The 23,054-nt window shown below is 49.0% G+C and overlaps 8 protein-coding genes and 2 non-coding genes across 10 annotated transcripts; 7 read left to right on the top strand and 3 right to left on the bottom strand.

Annotated features, from left to right (window-relative positions):
* Positions 1-555: 555 nt before the first annotated feature.
* On the bottom strand, positions 556-2,409 carry TrAtP1_007767 (uncharacterized protein; the record flags this gene model as incomplete). The annotated part of the gene is made up of 4 exons (XM_014092596.2): positions 556-627; positions 694-1,230; positions 1,287-1,700; positions 1,789-2,409. The coding sequence occupies 4 exons, from the start codon at positions 2,407-2,409 to the stop codon at positions 556-558; spliced, it is 1,644 nt and encodes a 547-aa protein (XP_013948071.1).
* A 452-nt stretch (positions 2,410-2,861) lies between these two features.
* On the bottom strand, positions 2,862-4,209 carry TrAtP1_007768 (uncharacterized protein; the record flags this gene model as incomplete). Its single annotated transcript, XM_014092597.2, has 2 exons — positions 2,862-2,906; positions 2,986-4,209. The coding sequence occupies 2 exons, from the start codon at positions 4,207-4,209 to the stop codon at positions 2,862-2,864; spliced, it is 1,269 nt and encodes a 422-aa protein (XP_013948072.1).
* A 1,004-nt stretch (positions 4,210-5,213) lies between these two features.
* Positions 5,214-6,239, top strand: TrAtP1_007769 (uncharacterized protein). The gene is made up of 3 exons (XM_014092598.2): positions 5,214-5,343; positions 5,395-5,827; positions 5,891-6,239. The coding sequence occupies exons 2-3, from the start codon at positions 5,478-5,480 to the stop codon at positions 5,964-5,966; spliced, it is 426 nt and encodes a 141-aa protein (XP_013948073.1). The 5' UTR covers positions 5,214-5,343; positions 5,395-5,477; the 3' UTR covers positions 5,967-6,239.
* Positions 6,240-6,428: 189 nt separating this feature from the next.
* Positions 6,429-7,183, top strand: TrAtP1_007770 (uncharacterized protein; the record flags this gene model as incomplete). The annotated part of the gene is made up of 1 exon (XM_014092599.2): positions 6,429-7,183. Exon 1 carries the CDS (start codon positions 6,542-6,544, stop codon positions 7,181-7,183), a length of 642 nt encoding a protein of 213 aa, XP_013948074.1. The 5' UTR covers positions 6,429-6,541.
* Positions 7,184-8,128: 945 nt separating this feature from the next.
* On the top strand, positions 8,129-9,912 carry TrAtP1_007771 (uncharacterized protein; the record flags this gene model as incomplete). Its single annotated transcript, XM_066113654.1, has 3 exons — positions 8,129-9,158; positions 9,227-9,429; positions 9,487-9,912. The coding sequence occupies 3 exons, from the start codon at positions 8,129-8,131 to the stop codon at positions 9,619-9,621; spliced, it is 1,368 nt and encodes a 455-aa protein (XP_065969740.1). The 3' UTR covers positions 9,622-9,912.
* Positions 9,913-10,782: 870 nt separating this feature from the next.
* TrAtP1_007772 (uncharacterized protein) lies at positions 10,783-14,592 on the top strand (the record flags this gene model as incomplete). Its single annotated transcript, XM_066113655.1, has 1 exon — positions 10,783-14,592. One exon carries the CDS (start codon positions 10,783-10,785, stop codon positions 14,590-14,592), a length of 3,810 nt encoding a protein of 1,269 aa, XP_065969741.1.
* A 1,585-nt stretch (positions 14,593-16,177) lies between these two features.
* Positions 16,178-16,722, top strand: TrAtP1_007773 (uncharacterized protein; the record flags this gene model as incomplete). The annotated part of the gene is made up of 3 exons (XM_014092602.1): positions 16,178-16,453; positions 16,527-16,562; positions 16,618-16,722. 3 exons carry the CDS (start codon positions 16,178-16,180, stop codon positions 16,720-16,722), a joined length of 417 nt encoding a protein of 138 aa, XP_013948077.1.
* A 326-nt stretch (positions 16,723-17,048) lies between these two features.
* TrAtP1_007774 lies at positions 17,049-17,128 on the top strand. The gene has a single exon. It is a non-coding gene; the product is annotated as a tRNA-Glu (tRNA).
* Positions 17,129-17,414: 286 nt separating this feature from the next.
* Positions 17,415-17,501, top strand: TrAtP1_007775. The gene has a single exon. It is a non-coding gene; the product is annotated as a tRNA-Glu (tRNA).
* Positions 17,502-17,643: 142 nt separating this feature from the next.
* Positions 17,644-21,142, bottom strand: TrAtP1_007776 (uncharacterized protein). The gene is made up of 4 exons (XM_066113656.1): positions 20,652-21,142; positions 19,636-20,427; positions 19,346-19,572; positions 17,644-19,285 (listed from the first exon to the last, which is right to left on the bottom strand). The coding sequence occupies exons 2-4, from the start codon at positions 20,356-20,358 to the stop codon at positions 18,037-18,039; spliced, it is 2,199 nt and encodes a 732-aa protein (XP_065969742.1). The 5' UTR covers positions 20,359-20,427; positions 20,652-21,142; the 3' UTR covers positions 17,644-18,036.
* Positions 21,143-23,054: the final 1,912 nt, after the last annotated feature.

Here is a 23,054-nt window from a genome sequence, read left to right on the forward strand (position 1 = left end):
TTCCACGCGGGGTTCGCAGATACAGTCCAAATCCGTATTACTACCTGAGTGCCCAAGATTCTGTTGTGCTCTTTGAGCTCGTGTCAAGTAATGCAAGTGCTTGGTCAGATCACGATGGAAAGCGTTCCAGGCCCAGATACGACCAATGGCCAGCAAGAGAATACGCAGCTTGAATACGCACTTGAGAGTCAGTCAGTCTTCACCGATTTTTAATTCATTTTATTTTTCGAGAAGCCAGACCTGGGGTGCCTTCAAACCCCCGCCAGGCTGCCAAGTAGAAAAGGGGTCAGACATCTCGACTCAGACTTGCCTTTTACGACGTCACTGCTACCGACACTTGTGTAAAAGGAACAGACAGGCATCTGAACGAAAGGGTTAGCTGCGAAGCAGCAAACGCACAGCCGTTCCGTTGGTGCTGTCTGCGGTCGTGTAGCTCGGAAGTATCTGTTGTGTCATCACCGCCGAGATTGCCTTTTTCCTCCTCCTCAGAAATGTGACATGCCTCGCTTTAGATCGGCATAGCTATATGTATGTACATGCAGAATCCCGCGTGCCTCATGGGTGAAGCAGCGTGGTGCCCTTGACTTTGCCACTCTCCATTTTGGCGGTTCGCGCTCCAAATTGGATCTAGAAAACAGCAGACAGTTAGTCAGAATCATGCAATTTAATGTACCTCATCAGGTCATCACCTACCGCTCGTTTCTTTTCCGCAGCCACAGAGCGCATGCCCAATTTGCCTGCCAAGAGACGCAGCACCCTTTTCTCAGGGTCATAATCACAATCCGGGCCTTGGTTATCAAAGTCGCATTTCTCCCATGCAGGTAGCTCAATCGCCCATTTCACAAGGCTTTCATCCAGATATGGGAATCGAACCTCTCTACTCCAATGGGACATGACCCTGTCGTCTCGTCCTAGATTCCTCTTGCCCAGTCGACTCACATCCAGTTTTAATTCGTCTATAAGGCCCGTATATCCGCTTCGTGTATAAGCGGTTGCATGTCGGACATATCCGCCAAATAATTCATCCGCACCAAGCCCCGACAACAACACTCGAGCCGTTGTATCATATGGCCCAGCTTCCAAATCCGAGGCCAATTGCCCCATTCCTTTGCCTCGCGCGGCAAAGTACAAAGCACAGGCAATAGACAGATCCATTTCGGTATTGTGGGGGTATATCAGGTCTATCAACTCTGCTCGATGAGCAGACGTCTCCTCATAAGGAACATTCACCTAAACAATCTCGATTAATGCTTTGCACAACTCAATTTATGTGTCGGAATCCTTACAGTCACAAATCGCCACGGCCTGTCTGGGCAGACCGCCAACAACTCCGCAAAAGACTTTCTTCCTGTCATTCTGTCAGGGCACAGCTCGTATAGCTCGGTGGCGGATAAAGTTTTGTTTTGTGCAGCAATTCTTGGATTCTCAAACGCAACGTTAATCAAGTCAATGGCTTGCCCGGCGGGTATTATGTCGCTAGCAAGTCGAGCGAGAACCGTGCAATCTAGACCTCCTGAAAATAGTACCGCAACCCGCGCGTCCGAAGATGCTGCCTTTGGAGGCATTGGGACGTGCAGAACTCGTAGTTGAAGCGACTCCGTCAAATGGTCTCGCAATTGCTCTACAGAGAGAGACTGGCTACTTAATGGAGTAGTCGCAGCCGTAGGAATAGAAGTGTTGAACACACCAATACTTGACACCTACAAACGTAAGTAGCACAGATTTTGGTTAATATCTTACACTCTGCAGTAATCAAGTATTCTGCGAGAGCACTTCTAAATCACTTACCAATGCTTCAATCTGATCCCAGTCATGTCTCACAGGCATCAAGTCTTTCGGCGAGCTGGTTTCATTCAGCTGAATAGTATAGCAACCATCTGCCTCGACCTCGGCCCATCCCACGGCGGGTGCTTCTGCGATGCTGGAGAGAAGAAACTCTTCTCCTCTCTTCAGCAGCAGGGACCGGCGACCAAGGCGATCGCGGCCATAGTACAGCCGTTTGGCTTTCTTATCCAGGAAAATGAAGGCAAATGGACCCTCAATGGATCGTAGCGCGTCAAGGACACTGTCTCTGTCGCCTGAGCTGTTGCTGCTCGCGGCGATCAACATGGACAAGATGGCCTCGCCGTCGTTGCCCTCGACAGGCTTGCCACCAAGCTTCCAGGCTTCGCCATTCCAGCAAAGAACGGATCCAGAGTCCTCGTCGACCAGCGGCTGCCTCGCAACGTGGTCTCCGCGCAGGGATAGAACCGTGGAGGTCAGAGTCAAATAGAGGGAGCTCGCATCTTGGAGCTGCGTCTTGACAGCCCCGAGATGGTCGGGGCCACGGTTCCGAAGCCTTTGCTCGAGTCCTGGGGATAGCGTGTGGTAGCCTGCGTCTGCTGATATGGCAGCATGGATGCCGCACATTGTAGGCCGTGGAAGAAAATGAGCGGCCACGCGATATCTTGCATTGACCAGGATCACGTTGACGGCTCTGATAAAATTCAGGGCAGAGCGCTAAAGCCGTGCGCCACACGTGCTATGCTACAGGAGCAGCGCCACGCAGACACTAGAAGTTCACCAGGTTATCTTAGGTAGGTACCGATATTCTACCGAATAATTGATACTGAAGCAATTCATTCCCAGGTCAAGCAACGTTGATGTACTAATATTTACAGCTGATGTACAGAAGTGCTTTTAATGAACCAAAATTTTTCTCGTACAAGAAAGTAATTTGTCTGCATTTTTTGTATGTGCAATTGTATTTGGCGTTATGGCCTTCATTCATTTCAAATAGATATAGTTGTCCATACGGTTGCTAACCTACACCTATACTCAAAGCTATAAAATTAAAAGCAATTATGCGTCATATCTCAAGTTTATAGTTTTGAGAGGCTCTTGTTCTTTTCAAGATATTTCTTCGCCTAAAATGAATAGTTTCGTGTCAGTAAGGATTCAGCGGCAGGATAAAATCGAATGGGCAAGTATATAGGACAGACGTACCTCAGCAAGGGCATCATACTCGACATTCCACTTCCAGAATTCCAAGCTGCTAAACTCTGCACTTCCATCCGGTACAACCCCGTCAAGCACGCTGTCTGCATGGGAAACACCAATGGCATGCTCGGTTCTTCCAGACAGATGCTTAGTATTCCACCGCGAGAACTCCTTGACTCTTTCTGCTCGGGGCTTGCAAATCGCCTGCCAGACATTCACCACCTCGGGCACCGAGGCTTCCGCGGATTTAGAAGACAAGAGGAGTTGCAGAACGCCAATATCCTCGATAATGGTCGAGTACCCCTGAGCGGCGTTGGGATGCATTGCGTGAGCGGCATCGCCCAGCAGCACGACTCGGCCAGCCTTGCTCGACCAGCGAGGAAGATTCGGCACCTCGGCGACTCTCCAGCGATCACAGGCGTCGGCCAGTTTCAGGGCCTTGATCATGTCGCTGCATGACGAGGAAAAGAAGCGACGCACATGCTCGATGTCGCCGTTCTCGTCCCAGAGGCCCTTTTGGTCTGTCTCTCCCTGGATGGCAAATAAGAGTCCCACGCGATTGAATTTTTCGCTGTACCTAGTCACGACGAAGCCGCCTTCGCCCTTCCAGGTGTTGATGTTTGTGTTTTCCGTCAGCTTCGTTGAGCCGGGGTCGCTGGCCAAATCGGTTGCCGCCACGCTGAAGCCATAGAAGGTCGTGTGGTCGACGATGGGCTCCCATTGCTCAGGGGAACCAAGATCTGATAATACGCTTCGACGCGTATGTGACTTGATGCCGTCCGCAGCCACGATCAGATCGGCGGACAACTCCTCTCCGCCTTCCAGCGTCACAGAAGCACGCGTCGCGTCGTCGGAGACTCGAGTCACGGCTGCGCCGAAGCGAATGCGGGCTCCAGCATTGGCGGCATACTTGGAAAGGAACTTGACCATGGCCCGTCTGGTGGTGCCCCAGTCGGCATGTTGGGGGTCATCGACGACGGTGGTCCGAACCTCTCCGGTGTTGAGCTCGCGATAGCTCACGTACGGCGATCTATCACTGATTTGCTCCAAGGTCTGCTGAAGACCCCAGCTTTGGATGACCTTGCTTGCGCTCGGCCGGATGCTGATGCCGCCTCCTGTAGGGTTGAGCTTGGAGCTGCGCTCAAGGACTTGCACGTCGTGTCCGCTTTTAGCCAAGGCGTAAGCGGCGGTAAGACCACCAAGGCCAGCGCCGATAATGATGACCTTCATTACGATAAGTCTTTTGGAGCATATACTACTCTTCTGGGGTGTTGGGGTGTCCAAAGAACCGGGATAGAAGCTATGAAACAGTGTCGACAATATCCGCAGTAAGTTAGCTAGGTACTATCCAATACAGACAGATTGGATGAAATGTTGGTTATGAGAGGAACAAGTTTGAAAGACGTGACTGCAGTGTCTTGAGCTGCTTCAATTCATACTTATAATGCTAAGATCTTATTGCTGGGGTAAAAGTTGGAGTAAAAGTGTGGCGACATCCTCGGCTCTGTTGCTGTTACGTGGTATTTTCTCGGCCCAGCGCGCTCAAAGCACATTTCATGATACTTGACACTCATTGCCAAAGAATTTTTATATGGTTGTAAGTTTCTTTATCAAGGTTATATCTTCAAGATAGCGCTAACATCGGCTATCTAGATTGTGGCTTCCAAGATCCATAGTTGCATGCGGAATGCCAGACTTATAGCTACTCTCAAACAAGATTGTTTCCTGTACCTGAGCCATTCATGTGATGGACATAAGACTAGGCCGAGGCAATCAGCTAGTGTATGCCACAATAGAAAGATTACTCTATTACCCCGTAGAGCCCAAAGATTAATAATCGCCAATATCCGTCTATACACTTGTATAGAGGGAGAGGCCAGCATGGGCACCAAGCTGAAGTAAACAACTCGAAGCCAGGAACCGCCAAGGTACGTGTTCTCTTTAGTGCCACAGCAGAAACATTAGCCGCAAGGTTTGGCATCTCACGTCAGAGCCCAACTCAACAAGACGGACGCTATTTGGCTTATACACTGCTTGTTTCTGCGTTGGCCCTGTTCTAGATGCTGTCCCTAGAAATAGCTCTGCTTTACTAATTGGGCAGCAGCGCAGCCTAGAGCGTTGCCGGTTAGCCTGGCCCGAAATAAGGCGGCAGCGTCGCCCTCCGTGCTATTTTTGGAGTCGGACGGATCTAGCTCGAGGCTTTGTTGACCACTGAGTAAAGCTCGTCCAAGAATAGCCTGGCACGAACCAGAGCTATGGGCTCTGGTGCATAGTAGCCGTAGAGCTAGATTATCGCTATAATCTCACGAGCATGGATAGTGGTGAATGGTGGCTGTGGCTGTTGTGTGTTGTGTAGTTATAAAGGTATTCGAGCCCAGCAGGTTGTAGATCTCTTCCAATAACCATTGCCCACAGCGTCTTTACAACCCGAGCTTCAAATCGCAACCATCAAAGCTGCTTCTCGCCGTTTAAACGAATCAAATATCACATAAGCCGAAATGCGCTCTTCAGTCTACGTCCAGGGAGCTGCTGCTTTCTTCTCCCTCTTCACTCTGGGCTCTGCGGCCGCCGATTGCTACGCGCACGATGATGCCTCCATTCCTAGCTTTTCCGTCTCCGATGGGAGAAAACTACAAAACGAGATTGCCGGCAACAAGTTCGACCCTCAGCTAGACTTCCCCTTCCTCATCGAGGCTTCACATACCGCCAGCTTCAGCATGGGCAGCGCCAGGGCTTGTCTCGCCAACACCTACTCATGGCAAAACACGCACATTGACCAGAATGACCTGCGTTTTGCCGTACAGAGCATTCTGGATGAGTGTGATCGCAACGATGGCACTTCCAAGGGGTGAGTTGCACGATTATCCATGGGGTTTTCCAAGTGTGGTACTAATGTTTATTGTTTTCGCAGTGGCAAGATCCAGGTTACTGGCGACACCGGCCTTGTGCTCGACGTTGTCGTCAAAGACGTTGCTCTCGAATGCTAAATCATCAACATGAGTCTTGGCATGGAGATTTCAGCTTGTCACTTTTAATATACCCGATTTTTCTTGGTGGAGTTATTCGGCTGTTCTTGTAGCATAGGCGCAGGTGTTTTATAGATCTTGGAACTACGAATCTCTAGAACTTGTTTTTCATTCAGCTTTCGGATGAAGCAATCCTCCTTGTCCATTCTTGGCATGATATAACCCCATGTTTTCATTAATGGTTGCTATACTTGCAAGTCCATGCCCAAGTGTTTAGCACATCTTGCTTCTTGCGTATTGTTAGCCAAGCTGCCCAACATAAGGCCGCTTCAAGAGCACCTCCCGATTCACTACATCGGTTGGTCAACATGCACCAATAGCACTGCATTCATGCAAGACTTATGCAGTACTCCGCACGCTACAATGAAAATAGAAGCAGCTACAAGTGATGAAAGTGGAGCCAATGCTTGTATAAAGTAGCATCTTGAATCAATATAAATTCAACAGCCTTGGCTGGTCTACCTGTACTATTCCATCTCTCGTTATCCATCCCTTCAGCTCTCTTCACTACCATCACAACAATATATATTTACATCATGGCTATGCTAGGCACCTCATCCCGCTCGTCAATCTCCTCGAACCTTGTTACCGAGTCTACCATGACAGACATGGTTCCCAGACGCGCGCCTTCTTTTCGACCTGAGACTTCCCTCGCTGATAACACTTGGACAGTGACAGATTTTTCAATGCTTGAAGAGGAGGAGACCAATCCTTTGCACTCTCACTGGGAAACGGCAGTGGTTCAGAAGCCCCGAGATAGTCTTCGCGGAGCCGACAGACTGGTACAAGATTTGCTGGCTGCTCGAGCGCGCCTAGAGGAAGAAAAGGAAAAGGTTGCGATAAAGGATGCTGAGATTGCAAAACTACGTGAAAAGTTGGCACAACTCGTGGACGAACATCACGACCATCGCCAAAGGAGCATCACGGCGGTAACAAAGGAACAGCAAGTTGGACGAATCAGGGTGTTGCAGCCAGCTCTCGATGAGGAAGTCAATGAGCTGCGGAGGCTTTTGGAATTTCACAAAAGTAACGGAGAACGAGTATCGAGGCAATGTCAAGATTTGCAGGCCACCAACAAGGACCTTCAGGTCTCGCTGCAGGCCACCGAAAAGATACTTGAGGAACAGACGGCACTGATTTCGGGGTTGGGGTTACAGCCGAATCGCAGGAAGCTTTGAAGGCCGCCGGCATGAAGATGCGAGAAATGGTGCCATGCGTACTTGCACATGTGAATAGGTAGTCAGTGATAGGGCGGATGCAGTTGTGACCTGTAATTATGATTGCAGATGAGACTTTGACCAATACCAAACATTTGTTAGCTGCAGAGTCGCTGCAAATTAAACTGCGTTGGCCGGGCGCATTGAATGATTCAACGTCACATTGCATGTGCCTACGCATCTGATATGTGATTGGCTTCAGATAAACGGCTGCGTTGAAGGCCTCCCACAGCCTCGTCGCAAAGCTGCAGAAAGCGGGGGGAAATACGTGTACATGTCTGTAGCGACGCAGACCTACATGCACTTGAATCATGTATGGAGGAAGCAGTGAACAGAAAATTAGGCATCCATACATATGCTTTCTGCGGGGACTGTTAAGATACTGTTGCTGGGCGGCCTACAACTTTTCTGTGATGCGTACATGTAGATAATGACAACGTCTTTTATAATCCTAATCGCAAAGGACTAGGAGCATTTCCCACCTTCCATCGATAGCATCGCGCCAAAAGCACTACGTTTCTATCGTCATGTCAGATACCCAATCGATCTATTGGATGGAAATGGATTCAGCTGTGGAAGACAATCACCTCATTAGGACCTTGATGAAAGAGTGCGGCTGCACTAGACAGAGAGCCATCGATTTACTCAGCGTGAGCCATACCCCCAAAAACGCGAGTGCCTACGTATAATAACCATCTGTTACAGATTTGCAATAATGATGTCGATGCGGCGAAGAAGCATCACGATCTTTACCAAGTATACGCTCAAGACCCGCCCGAAGACTTGGCTCCCTCCTTCAATGATGGGCCTAGCGATCTCTCTGTGAGATCCTTATCAAGCTCTCAAGCAAACACTCCCTCTTCTGACCAAAAAATCTCCTTGCCAGAGCTTCTTAATGCAATTAAGATGCCTACTAAAGTTGCACCAGACAACAGCCCTAACAAAGAGTGGGACTTCATTTTACCAAGTCTGGTTGATGTCTCTCTAGAAGACGAGCAATTTTTCGACTCGTATAGTCTCGCCTCGGCTGTTCAACATGGCGCTATGGCTTCTCATATCCGAAGCTACTTGAATATCTTTTCTTCATTATTCACCAAGGAGAATATGAACGCCACAGTTGAAGGGTTTCCCCTCATATTTTATGCTGTAGCGTCCAACAGCGAGGATATCGTGCGACTCTTCATCGAATACGGGGCGAACCCAAATGCTATATACGAGCCATCGATTGTCCCTTTATTAGCGTTTACAATCATGTGCGGTGAAACGCTGCAAATTGATACGACAAACATGGTTTGCGTCCTCCTCAGCAAAGGAGCTTCACCTTGCGCCATTCCCAAGGATTTATATACACCTTATCTACAGGATAACTCAACGAGCTCTGGACACAAAACCTCCGGGGCGATTGAGGAGTTCGTTTGGTGTTCACCAGAGATAAAAGCCAGGCTTTCTAAGAATCTCAATCTCACTCATCGATACTTTTTGGAAAAATCCACCAAGTTGGAGCCACCCTCCACCAAGAGGCGACAGATTGCCCGGCTTAGAGAATGCCAGGGGCTCTTAGGCATTCCATATTTCCTCATTGGGCAGACTATCGCCACGGAGCTACTTATCCAAAGGTTACTCATCCATATGATGCTGCCGGCTAAAAGCCCACTCGTTCTGTGCTTTGCTGGGCCAAGTGGCCACGGAAAGACTGAGCTGGCACGGCAGCTCGGCCACCTACTCTCCTTGGACCTGGAGGTGGTTGATTGTACCACGTTTACTCATGAAATGGAACTGTTTGGTCCGAGAAGGCCTTACCACGGGTACGAAAAGGGCTCAGCAGTGAACAATTTTCTCGTTGGGCATTCTGGAAAGAGATGCATTGTCTTCCTGGACGAGTTTGAAAAGACGACCAAGGAAATACATTCATCTCTGCTGCTCCCATTCGACAATGGTATGATACCATTATCCTAACTCAGATGCATCGAATCAAGAAGCTAACAGTTAGGGGAAAACAAAAAGGCGAATACCGAGACAGGCGCAATGGCGAGAAGATTGACTGCTCAAAAACGATATGGATACTAGCAACAAATGCACTGGACAACACCATTTTGGACTTCTGCAAGCACAATGAAGCCATAACCGGCGATGACGGAAACGAGAAAACACGACAAATGAGAAAACTCTCGCAACAATTACGAGAGAGCTTCCTACAGCAATTCGACGTAAGTTCAACTTACTCACTTTCTCTAAATATGCGCTACATGTTTCTAATCTGGTAGGCATACAGGCACCTGTTACTGGCCGCATATCAGACTTCATTCCCCTGCTACCCTTTTCAGCTGGTGAACAAGCTGTCATTACCCACAAATGCTTGTTGGGATTGGCTCAAGATCTGCGCCTTCCAATCTGCCTGAACAAGGGCCCAATGGAGAGGCTCATCGGTAACATTAGACTGCTGATTAGAAGAGATGGCATTGTATGCTCAACGCTTGCAAAGTCCCACTACCACGTCAAGTTGGGGGCGCGCAGTTTAATGGCTGGCGCAGAGAAGGTGAAGCGTATTGTTCTGGACGTGTATCTCGATGACGATGAGGAGATTACGGAACAAGACGGTCTACGTGACTTTATTATTGATGTGGACGATGGGGATATCGTAGGCAGGATATTGACGGATACTCGAGCGAATACTCGGTCATGACTCTCGTAGATAATCTTTACGATGGAAATAAATACTGAAACTATTGTACCATTGTTTTCTTGGACAATTCCCTCAGCTCTAACTTTGTTATTCATAGCCAAAAATTCTTTTTAAGTGCTACAAAGGTTCAGCACGGCTTATACAGACCCGATGACTTGTCATATCCGACAAGATTGAAGTATAAAGAAATAGACTCTAGCTATCATCATGACAAAATTTACATATCTTAGAAGCCTGTTGCCGACCCATTCCGTCCTGCGGGGGTAAAGCTGTCGTGTTAGACGTTCACTGGTGTACGGGACAAGCGATTCGGGAGAACAAGGAGATATGGACCCTTCCCTCCTTGACCGGGCGTGCTTCTGGCCATGTAGAAGCCCGTATTCGTTGCAATTCGCTTTGATAAGGCGGCAGCATACATTGTATTCACCGTGTTGGTTGCATTTGGCTTTATGCTGGCCAATTAAAGGCTTACACATGATGGGCGTAGGCCTCCCACTGTATATAGGCATCCATGCGCATGCATGCCTTATGCATGCAACATCATGCAGAGACCCGCGTTTGTTGGCCTCGAACCGCATTGTGTGCATATTAGGCTCAAATATATGGGCTTGTGACTGCTCTCAAACGATATACATGTCACAAGCCATAAAAAATGATACTTGACCAGTTGCCGGCCTCCCACATATATGCCTGAAGATGAGTTGGAAGGCATTGAGAGCTGTGTAGTCATGCAACTCAATTAGTAGAATGGGTCTATATAAAAAATGTTTCATGTCCATCATTCACAAGCTGTAGATCAACCCTTGATACCAGAAGCTGGACTTCTTATCCTCACTCTTGTCAACCCGTAGCCAAGAGTTACGACTTGCAATTAATCATGGAAGATCAAGTTTGCCCAGCCCTCAGGCGTGTTGCGCAAATCGGCACGCTCTATGATGCAAAAGCAGATAAATTTCTACAAGCCTCAATTCTACCCTCCAGCCTCCTGGCCAGTTATATATCGACACGGCCAACTTCTGTCACAGACATCACTGTCTCTAAATGCGCATCATACATGAATGTGTTTGAAGATCTCCATATAGACGAAGACACTGCGGTCAATATTCTTGCCGGGTTACATGATCTGCAAGGTGCCGCGGTGTTTATTCGTGACTACACATCCGGCAGTGGTGATCATCGCGCCGCAATTATTCATCATGTCTCGACAGTGCAGCAGACACTGAACAATGTGATTGAGGCATTCAAATCATGCAGCGATTTGACGCCTTTGGGGAAAAGTGACTGCACACACGTGGTGACTGGCATCAATTGGGGTTTAAGGACTATCATTGCAGCCAATAGCCCCATGTCGAGCAAGTTTGGTCGACCCGAAGAAGAGGATATCATCTTCCAAGGAGATCTGAATACTCTGACATACGCCATCGAATCCGCGTTCCTCACACCTAAAACACCTCCTAAACTGGAACTTTGCGACGAGCTCATGCTCTATAGCGATATTTTTGCAAAAGAAGGCCTCGTTATGCAAGACATTTCGGAAATATGCAACTTCATTCGAATCGTACCAGATCATATTCGCCGAGAGAATGGCGGAAAGGGATGGCCCATAGAGTATATCTTGACTCCAATCACGGCGCTTTCGTACATTTTATCATCCCCACTGGGGTTTCGGTATTCTCTTCATTTAATCAATCACGACTATCTCGCTGCCTTCATTCAGCTATTCGATAAATTCGAGGTCTCCGCAGTTGGACTTCAGAAGTATGAAGCCTACCTGGTAGGCCATACGATGCACACTAGCAAAAATCATCTCAATCAAGTCGTTGCTTCTATGAAAGCCCTAGAGGATCTCAGAAGCTGGACTGCAAAACGACTTTCTTATGCTCTACAGGAAGCTCGCAAGGGAAAAGGAGGGCCGCCGATGTTGTTTGACCTATATCAACAGGCTACTACTTCAGGCAATTTTACCGTGGAGCATGCATCCGCCATTATCAGACAGGAATCTAGCAAGCTCGACTTCATCAGCAGCGTTACTGCGCAGGGCGCAAGATATTTGGGCTTCAACGGGATTTCTCTAGAGACGGTCAATAAATTACACAAACACACCCGCTTTTATGTGTTTCATTTCAATTCTGCATCAATGGACGTCAAGAAACAATGGGACAACAACTCTACCTTGCTGTTGGAGTTACTCGGTCAGCCAGATCAGCCAGATCAGCATATACCAGTCTATCTACTGGATCATGACTCGGTGAACTCTTATTTCTGCTCTGATGCGGGTCCATGCATATCCCAGTATGAGGGCGAGAAGGAGATTATCCCTGATGTTCTCGACCACCGTCAGTTTATGTCTTCAAAATGCTTCGCCCAATGTCCCGATGCTGCTCTGGACACTAGTAGGCGGCAACGGCCAGTCAAGAGATGCATTGTTAGGGTGCCTTGCCCCAAGCCCGACTGCGATTCTAAGTGTGTGGAATGGGTTTGTTCAGTATGCTTGGTCGAGATTGAGTTTGGATACAGCGACGAACACTTCTACTGCGATTGTGGCCGGGCCGCTTATAGCACATTCGAGTTCAAGTGTAATGATTCCAAGCACGGAGCTAAATCCGCAAGATATGACGCAAAAGAGCTTCACAAACTCTTGACCGGGTTAGATGAGGCTGACTACATCAACATACTCATTCTTGGAGAGACTGGGGTGGGAAAGTCGACATTTATCAATGCTTTTGTCAACTACTTGACCTACTCAACACTGGATGAAGCCATGGCTGTGGATGAGCTCACATCTGTGATCCCGTGCTCTTTTTCTCTCCAAAGCATGGACAGAGCAAATTTGTCTGCGGGAATTCAAGAATACAATATCAAGGTTGGCGCTCGTGATGATGAAGTGGATGGTTCAACGGGGAAATCGGCAACACAGAAGTCATCTGTCTACCCTGTGAAAATCGGGACAAAGACATATCGCTTGATTGACACGCCAGGAATTGGGGATACCAGAGGCCTGTCTTACGATAAAGAGAACATGGCCGATATCCTGAAAGCCATCAGCAGCTATGAGCACCTGCACGGTATCTTAGTCCTTGTCAAATCTAACAACGCTCGCCTTACCATTACTTTCAGATTCTGCGTCAAGGAACTCCTCACTCATCTACACCGTAGTGCCGCTAAAAGCATGGCCTTTGGTTTCACTAATACGCGCATCTCCAATTACGCCCCTGGAGATACATTCAAGCCACTCAGGTCTCTCCTTGATGAGCACTCAGATATTCCCATCACACTCTCAGCAACAACTACGTACTGTTTTGACTCTGAAAGCTTTCGTTTTCTTGCGGCATATAAGCAGGGAGTGCCGCTAACCAACGAAGAAGACTTCCGCACAAGCTGGGATCACTCGAGTAAAGAGGCGCATAGGCTTCTCAACTACTTTGCATCAACACCACCCCATCCTGTTGCCAGCACGATTAGCCTAAATGGAGCACGGAAGCTGATATTGGAACTGACGAAACCAATGGCCAGCATTGCAGAATCTATCAGAAAAAACATTGCGCTGTGCGTTAACAAGAGGTCGGAGTTATTCGACACAAAATCGACAGCGAGAGACCTTCGCAAGAGGCTCCGCATAGAGAAGATTCAGTTCGCAGCTAAGAAGCTAGATAAACCTCGTACGGTCTGCCAAAACCATGATTGCTGTGATTTTAAGGATAGCGGTCTTGGAGACGGGGCAGTTGTCACCATTTACAAGACGCACTGCCACCCGGAATGCTACCTGGACAATGTCAAAGAAGATGTCGTCGCTGATCCAGGTCTCATACGCTGCACAGCTTTTGGTGGCAGCAATATTTGCAGGCTATGTAGCCATCGATGGCAAGAGCATTTACACGTTCTCTATGAGCTGTCGGAGACTAAAGTTCTAGTCACAGATACTGAAATTGAGAGACAACTCAAGTCCAACGCCGACGATGTAACGCTACGACAAACAAGCATCACTAGGCTGGACAAGATTGTTGAAGAGTACAAACAAGAGCTCGACGAGATTCGACGTGCTGCAGCTCGATTTTGTCTTTTTTTGAGGGAAAATTCAATCACTGTCATCAATGACGCTACGCTGGACTACCTCGACATGCTCATTCAGGATGAAAAGAGTATTATCGAGACTGCAAATCAACGAGGCATACCTACGAACAAGAAACGCCTCAAAGCATTGCAGGAGGACAGGCAGATCCACCTCCAGCTGGTTGAGACGTTCAAGCAAAATATGCTGGAGCCTACTGGTCCAGAGGACGTGCTCCTTGACGAGCAAGGAGTTGATGCTCTGGTGAAAAAGTTGTATGCGCTGCAACATTTTGGCGAAAACTTGAAGCATATCAAATATGTCATAGAGATTTCGCTGGAGGAGACCTCTCGTGAACGGCCATACCGCGTCCAAACATCTGGTCGGAACAGGTACAGTGCAATGGCTACTGGGAAACGAAGCAGTGGCCACAGACGGGAAGTATCTCACGGCAACGACTCGTTACCCTCGGCGAACAAAAACCGCCAATTGGGGAACGGCGGTCATAGATGGAGCATGGAGTTGATGTCGCCATCTGCTTTCCCCCAAATTTCCTACGCTGAAGTGACCAGCCAGGTATATTCATATAAGCACGCACCTGGCAGAATCCTAAGTAGGGTGAAGTCGTTGTGGAAATAGGGAGATGTCTGTATGTAAAAGTGCGTTGTTGACGGATTTCTGAACTAGAGCAGTCGAAATAGGACTTGTAAATTACTGGGGCTCTCAGCAATTGAGAAGAGAGGTATAACGCGAAATGGAATTGACTATCAAACGTTGCTCTATTCAATTTTCCTCCTTGAGGGTATTAGCTGATACTTCTCTGGTCTATAATAGCCGAGTATCGCTAGAAAGCGTAATACTAAATATGAGAAACAAATGCCCAGGAGTCGTTGGCGTGGCATGCCCCCAGGCAACAAATGATGTTTACTTCTCCGCCTGACATGTCGTATTATACTTGCATGCAAAACATCTTATTAGCCGGGGAAGAGAAAAATTCGGAATATATAAATGCACCAACCGGCAGGACACGATTCTACGTTTTTATCCAAATTGCAAAAGCACTCACAGCCCCATGTACTTTAGTACCACATAAATCGTTACTTATACTTAATCCAAGGCTTAGCTTTAGATCCTCATCAAATGGATCCGATCAAACGGTCCGATCCCTGCTGAGATATCATAGATAGCAGGCACCGGCACTGACACCGACACTTATACGTTGTAGAAAGACCGAAAATGGCTGAAACAGGCATTATGAAGAAATTCCCAGTACCTGGTAATTGCCTTATGGAGGTATATCTGCATTTAGGCAATTCTCGTTGTCAGGACTGCTACTTGTATTATCCACGAAGCAAATCCTCATTTTTATCATTTCCACGTCACCCGCTTCCGACACGCATGCTCACATATCATTTCCCTCACATGTGATTACCATCCAGCATACGTTGTATGTATGCTACCGCGCCTGTTTGGATGTTTACAAGATTAGCGAGAACCCACCAAAAATTCACCGTCATGGAAGGTTCCGGGGTATCTATTAATAACCTGGATTAGTATTCGTGGAGTAGTCATCCATTTTATCCATGAAAGGAAAGTCGAGAGCTTTTTGCATATCAGCCCGGATTTATAAGATTATTCTATACGTCAACTTCATCCGGTCGTGTATTTCGTGTTCTAGATCGTAGACGAATGACCAGTTGATGTCGTGATTTATATTTGCAAAGCAGTTGAGTAGACTATAAGAGGCGCGGGTAAAATGTGTTCTTTAGGCTTAATTTATCATCGACTTGATGACTTGATTCCATCACCAAATTCGCGGGGTCTGCAGCAAATAGGAACTCGGTAAAGCTCATTCATTAAAGAAATAATTAGTATCGGAGGGTTTTCTTCACTGGTTCCTCTCGGCGTGTAGTCTTCTATGGGAGAAGTCTGCCTTCTACTCCGCGAAAGTTTATTATTTCGCATAGCTTAAACAACATAAGCTTACTGCAACCTTCCTATTCCGGGCGATATACTAAACACAACGAAGCTTGCTCTCCTGTCAATCGGTGTAACTGACCATCCGCAGGCAAGGAAACTTACTGAATGTATTTAGTTTACAACAGTTGCCAGAGACTTGTGAATATTTATATATATATATATATATATATATCTTTGCTCCCGCCTCAACACTTCTCTTCGGAACTTCCAACACAACCAAGTTTCATCAACAAGTCTTTCCACAATGCAGTTCACAACAGCAATCTTCACCTCCCTCGCCCTCGCGCTCTCCGCCAGAGCCGACCAGGCGATTTGCTTCCCTCTTCCCGGCCAGCCCCAAACCATTCCGCAAAACATCCTAGACCTCGACGTGTCAATCAAGCTCAACTGGGCCGCCACCCTTTGCTCCCAGCTGGTCTTCCCATCTCCAACCGATCAAGGAAACGGTATTCAATCCGCTACAACTGCGCTCACCGACGGTATCTTGGGAGATGACGGCAAGCTCTACGGCCTCGAGGTGGTGAGTAGCTCTTCTTCCTCCCAATTAGGCTCTTGGACAAGTTCAACATGTGCTAATGCAAAACAACGATTAGGCTCTCCACGCCATCCGAACCGAGGACAACTGCAACGTATGTTTTGATTCCACCCTTTCAGCCTTGTGAATCCAACTAACACGATGTACAGGTCAACGCCAACGCCATGCTCGGAAGTGCCAGCTGCCCAGGTGGTGGTCTCTTGACTCTGAGCACTCCTTTTGAGCAGTGGTCGTACATCACCGCTCTCAACTAAGGATACTACTAGCTATTTGTGATCTAAACACAATTGCAATATCTCATTACTTGGTTGCTGCTTTTAGCAAAAGGATGAACCGAGATGGGCTGCTGTATATAAATTTGGCTCGGTCAATAGAATGTATATACAGTGAAACAACACCCTTTCCGATACAAATACGTGACAAAACAGTTAATGCCATCACTGCCAAGAAATTCATGGCTTACACCACCACAAAATATAATAAAAAGTCCATTGTTTATCTCTACGTGATCTTCGCATCTCTCAGCAACTACAACAAACAGTTTCTATACTCAAAGTGCACCCCCCTTGTCAATAACAAATCCGATATGGTGTAGTGGCTAACATCGCTCGCTCTCATTCATGTTCCGAGCAGCCCTGGGTTCGATTCCCAGTATCGGAGACACTTAAACTTTTGCTTTTTTGCCCTTCTCACACAGCCCATCCGGGTTTCGTCTTCTTTTTCTCTTTTTCTCCGCTTTTTCTGTCTCCTTTTCTTCTGTCCAAGCTAGCACCACTTCATATTATGCACGCGATTCATGTCTTTTTTTTCCTACTCCACCACACTAGATACTCAACTCAGATTCCGCTCAACTCTAACCGAGATTTTTCAAGCAAAGAGGTTATCAACTGCTTCACGTTCCCACGTCTCAACGAGTCAAGCGACAACCATCGCTCAACTCAACACATCCGATATGGTGTAGTGGCTAACATCGCTCGCTCTCAACTTCTGTTGAAGCACCGAGCAGCCCTGGGTTCGATTCCCAGTATCGGAGACTTTATTTTTTGTAGTCTTTTTTGACTGCCGAGATTTTTTCTTCATTTACATAGGCAGGTAGGTACCTTTGTTTCACATCGAGCTCTACTACTTCAACATTTACAGACTATTACTACATGTAGTCAACATCTCATGCCAGAGGCTAAATAAATCGTATTGAATTGAAAATAACTCCCGGTAGCAACATATCAGCGTCTTGGAAGATCGCAGTGCTTATCCCTATTCATACCCAAAGCTAGCTATAATCCTTCCTCAGAGGCCCGAATGGCCAAACCCTTAGCTGTTTTTGTATGCTTCTGTGCCACATAAAACGTCTCAAGTGTAAATGAGAATGAAGGAGTAGAATGGAAAAAAAAAAAGTAAAAAAAAATCTTAATACACAAGGCAACCCTTTTAATCATTAAAACTGCCGAAATCTTTTCGTAAAATCGTTAAAACAAGGTGTAGTGGTGAATGGGTAAATGTTGATAACAATGCAAGACGTCTTTATCGTCTTTCTTGGGGAGGTTCTGTCATTCTTTTTATTTCTTTGTTTATTCTTGGAATCCCTGGTAGTCAAGGTTCCAGCAATCCATTTGTTGGAAAATGTCTGGCTGTGTAGCCTGGGAGAAGCCCAGGTTGGCACTTGGCATCTCTGTAAAGAGAGACTGGAAAACGGCAGTCTTGTCTAGTGACGCCGGGAACAGTTGGAAGTCGGCGCCGTCAGAAGCAAAGGACTCATCAAAACCCTCATCGACTTCACGTAGTGAGGTTGGTGTGTAGAGAACTGCATTCTGCTGTGCATTGGGAGAGAACTCCTGCTGCTGCGCCATGGCGGGGATGGTATCACAGGGCTGTGGCTGGGTGTGGTAGATTGGCATCTGGTGAGGCATCATTTTGCTGTAGACTTGCTCGGGGGTGGGGAGCTGAGCAGGGATCTGGACGTGGGCAGCGTAAATGTCCTCATCGTTGATGATGAAGGTGGAGCCGTTCTGGTAGGGTGGGTACTGCTCGTATGAGGATGCTGCAGAAGAAGGAGAAGGATTCTCGAGAGCAAGGTCCATGGCATCAATGGTCTCAGGCTGCATGCCGTAGGTGGCAAGCCAGTCCGACTCGGCGGGGTAAAGAGGGAAATCATTGGTCATGATCTGAGTGCCCTCCTGTGGAGGCGTGGAGACGCTGTAGGTCGGGGTGGTAGAAGGAGTAGAGACGCTGGCCAGAGGAGGAGTGTGCTGGGCGACAGAGCCGTTCTGGCTGGGGGCCTTCTTGCCGTTGGTCTTGGTGCGGACATAGGTCCAGCCGTGGGCCTTTTCCATGTGCTGCTTGCAGTTTGACTCACGCTTCGACTTGTAGGGGCAGGGCTTGAACAGGCACTCGAACATGGCAGGGGCATCGGAGTGCTTGTCGTTGATGTGGCGGTCCATCTCCTTCTCGGTGGGCCAGCCATAATCGTGGTACTTGCAAGTGGAGAAGGGGCACTTCCAGGGACGAGAGTGAGTCTTCTCGTGCTTGGTGAGGTCGCAGGGGCGTTTGAACTCCTTGGTGCAGCCAGGCTCGCGGCACTTCTTGGGAGCCAGCTCTTCCGGGCTGGCGTTCTTCTTCCGGCGGGCCATGGACCGCATGATCTCTTCCTCGTCCTCGCGCTGTTGGCTCAGGGAGCGCTTCATGGGTGCGGGGGATTCGGCCATGTCGATTACCTTTCCAGTGGCCATTGAAATGGCGGTGCCGTCTTTTCTGATGCGGACAAGCTCAGCAGGACGGCCATTCTCAGCGATGCCGCCGTAGAGTCGGACCTCGTCAGATCTTGGCGGGTCATTAGTAGGGCTCTCTAGATTGATGAGAGGAATAAAGCATGGTACGTACTGGTCAATATCCATGTCGTCGGCAAGGCTGCCCTTTTCCTTGATGGCAGCGAGCTGCTTGCCATACTGGTAAATTTGCTCCTTCAAGTCGATGAAGTATCCGTTAGTGTAAGGTCGGTCGCCGGGCCGGATTTGTTCGCGGTCGGTCAAGTATTCGACAGTCGCCTGGATGCATCGGACGGACGTGAGGCAGAAATCAAGGTACAAGGCGGCGGACTTGGCCTTCTCCTTTTGACGTAACAACCGATAAGCATCACCCCAAACACCATCATCAGTCAGAAGTCGACTTACCGGTGCCATGAAGATCAAGGTCTTCTCGAGATCCCGCAGGCAAATGATTTCCTTGGATCGAATGCGTCGAGGCACATCCAGAATAATGGGCTCAAAATCCTTGAGTGTAGGTTTCTCCAAAAGAGGACGGAGAGTGTGTTCGCGGATGCGATTGATGGCCCGAGGGCTGAGGGTGGGAAGCATCTTGGTAGTGCTAGAGGCAGCCGACCTGGTCAGGGCGGACACCTGGGGCTTCTTGGTAGAGTCTGTGGCAGCGGCCTTTTCGTTGATGGAGGCGGCCGAGCTGCCAATGCCGCTGTCAGAGGCATGGTTTCGTGAGAGTCGAACAGAGCGAGGGCGCAGAACGCGTCGCTCCATGGCGGGGTCGACAACAGGCATCTCGAGGAAGCCTCGAGGAACAGGCAAACTTGTGTCCCGAAGGGTCTGGCTTCGAGTGCTCTTGTCGGACAGGGAGAGGTCCTTTGCCTGGGAGAGGGCCTCGTCGATGTCGTTCAGAGTCAGGGCAATGCGACGCCGGCTGGCATCGACGACATCATCAAAGTCTGATTGGGATCTCTCAAGCCGAGGAGGAACAAAGTCGTCGTTGGAAGAAGTGGGAGAGGTAGGAGAGTGGAAGGTGGCACCCTTGCGAAGGATGACAGAGGTCTTAAGAGAAAGATCATGTTCGCAGTCGGTTCCCGGGCGAGTCACCGGAGCCCTTCTGCGGGGGTTTGGGAGGGACATGGCGGCTTAGATCTGATTTTTCTTTCCCTGGTGGGGAAGAAGATGAATGAGATATGGCCACAAGAAGTCCTATCCACGTAGCAACAAATGGTTAGCTCCCTTGTCGACAGAAGAACAGGTCAATGTAGCAATGAGGCTCTAATGGAGGGTCGACAGGCGTGTGAGTCACAAGCCCCAAAGATGTACGAGGGCTATGCAGTACCGAAAAGGAAACGGCAGGAAACCTGAGGCGTTGAGGCCGGCAGGGAAGAGGAGGCCAGATATATGAGTAGAGAGGAAAAGTAAAACCTTACCAATGGATAGGCGCGATCTGAATGGGCAATCCTAGCCCACAGTGTGCTGGACGGGCAAGCGAGCCAATGCAAACGTCGACGTCAATGCGAGACGAGTGAAGCCGGGGCAGTCAATCAATTGTATCCGGGATTAACGGCTCCTTCGCTAGAACAGGCTGGACAGGCGAGAGAAGCGCTGATGCTGGAGTGCTGGCGACTCGAAAGGGATGTCTTGATGAGAGCAGCGAAGAGGCGCAAAGTATGCAACAGAGAGAAGAGGTCTCGATGAGGACGGGGCGTAAATTGGATATATGGACGTGAGGAGCCGGGACACACGGGGATGGGAAAAGAGGGTGGGCGCGAGAGGGACCGAGAGACAAGTCCAGGGAGTGGAGAGGACTGGGGGGGGCGTGGATTGCGGCAGTAACTAGACCTGATGCAACGAAAGCACGAGCCCAGAGCATGTAACAAGGCACAAACGACGCCGCGATGGTTGAGAAACGAGGTCGAGGTCGAGCGGAGAGGGAAGACGAGAGAGAGGCTTGGAGCCGGATTAGAAACCAGGCCGACTCAGCCCACCGCAGGCTGCTGCCTAACAGGCGTGCCCGAAGCGGCCTAGCGCAGGTGTGGGCTGAGGCGTAAGCGCTGTGGAGGACGAGCATCCCTGCGCTGGGAGGCCGGTGGCGGTAGCTGGCGGTAGGGAGAGCCGCAACGGTACTCGCAGCACTAACAGAAGCCCCCAGGTCGCTTCTCGTAGGCCAGTAGTGCGGCGCCGGTGCTGCGCTAAGCAGCCCAGCCGTCAATGCGAGGGAGCGGCCAAGATGCCAGTTTGCGCTGCGGCGGGCTTGTGCCACTGGTAGCGACTCGGGTTGCGGCGCTATCGCTGGCGACACGCACCGCGCTGGTCCCGTGTATTCCGGCGCGGAAATCAGCAGCACAGTAACTTGCACCCAAAAGCCCCCCCGGTACCTGTATTTTGCGATCCGGGCCAGCTTCCCCGGAGGTCAGAAAGCCAAATCCTGCTGCAAATACCAAGCGAGTCCGACTCGCTCCTCGTGCTAGCAAAACTCCCTAATCTTGCGCTGTCTGCCGTTGTTGGCAAATTTCCACGTAATGCGGTCAAGTCCCGACTTGTGCCGTATGCAGGCTCCTCCTGCTTGCCCAACAATAATAACATACATACATACATACATACTTTACATGCAGTCCAAAAACGCAGCTTCGAGGTGGTGACCGCTAAACGCAAATGCACGGAACCCTCCAAAAAGCCCACCCACTCTCGTGTGACCGTTGGTGACGTGCCGACAGTGCGAGCTCCAGCACCAGCTCCAGCACCACCGCAGCGGCCATGAGCCTATCGTGAAGCCTCGCGCCTGTGCAGGGATCTGTGGCCAGTTGCTGTTGGACTACAGAGGCCGCGACCCGCAAAAGAAAAATAAAGGACACACCAACAATGCCCGCTGATTGCTTCATGTTCCTTGCTCGTCTGCTCCCTTGCATGTGTGCTTTTTGCGCTGCCACTCTGTAGAGAGCGCTATCGATCAGTCGTACCAGTAGGATCAGTTCCAAAGCTCCACAGGCTCTTTTGCTGCGACTGAGCCACCGCTTAAGCTGGTTGAAAGTCCAAGAAGTGATGGAGCCCATATCCATCCGGGTACTTTGATGGGCGAATTATAGCGGCAGTAGAGATTTGACAACGCAGCAATGCCCTGCACTACATGATATTTCTTGCGTTGAGGAGGGACATATTACATGGCTCGTAGTCGAATTGTGACCGACTGGCTAATATTACTGTTTGCAACTATGCTGCATCATCGTTGCCATTGCCGTATTCCCGGCCTTTGATTGACATTTACGAGCGAGGCTCCTGAAGGAACTCGGCAGTCGGAAAGGATGGTGGTGAAATGATGTGTAGCGACATCTACATCTACGATCTGTCCACAAATCCAGCTAACCCCTTTAGCGGCTAGGAGGAACAGTCAAAGATTGAAGACAAAAGCAGAAGTCTTCAGCTCGTGTAAAATCGACTGGCACCAGGATCATAGATCACGCACAACTCAAGGGTAGGCTGGGGTTTAGCCAGATCGTCAGCGGCACGGACGCGCATTACGAACGCTTCACCTGTTACGAAAAAAAGCAAAATCTATTTTGGTTTCACGGTCCATGAATGGTATGAATCTTTCTTGGAATCGTAAGGGTTCGATCAAAGAATGAAGCTGCCTGGAGAGTAAGAAAGACAATAATTTCGGTGCCTTGAGTTAAAAAGGGGCGTGTATATCGCCAAAATCTCAGAAATACGACTGCCTGAAGTAATACGGAGTTGTAGGGAGACGAAAGAGGACACGCAAGCACCTTGCGTGCCGAATTCATCACCCTTGTCGTTTACAATCGTTCAGCTGAGAGACAAACAAACAGCAATAGACA

Source organism: Trichoderma atroviride, chromosome 4 (genome assembly GCF_020647795.1).
Source record: "Trichoderma atroviride chromosome 4, complete sequence".
NCBI lineage: Eukaryota > Fungi > Ascomycota > Sordariomycetes > Hypocreales > Hypocreaceae > Trichoderma > Trichoderma atroviride.

Bases quoted from the DNA above. Each gene is read 5' to 3' on its own strand.
- TrAtP1_007769 (XM_014092598.2), top strand. From the start codon at position 5,478: ATGCGCTCTTCAGTCTACGTCCAGGGAGCTGCTGCTTTCTTCTCCCTC. The intron at 5,828-5,890 runs GTGAGTTGCACG...TTGTTTTCGCAG, and splicing joins AACGATGGCACTTCCAAGGG to TGGCAAGATCCAGGTTACTG.
- TrAtP1_007776 (XM_066113656.1), bottom strand. From the start codon at position 20,358: ATGTCCCTCCCAAACCCCCGCAGAAGGGCTCCGGTGACTCGCCCGGGA. The intron at 19,573-19,635 runs GTAAGTCGACTT...TTACGTCAAAAG, and splicing joins CCTTGATCTTCATGGCACCG to GAGAAGGCCAAGTCCGCCGC. The intron at 19,286-19,345 runs GTACGTACCATG...TGACCCGCCAAG, and splicing joins GACGACATGGATATTGACCA to ATCTGACGAGGTCCGACTCT.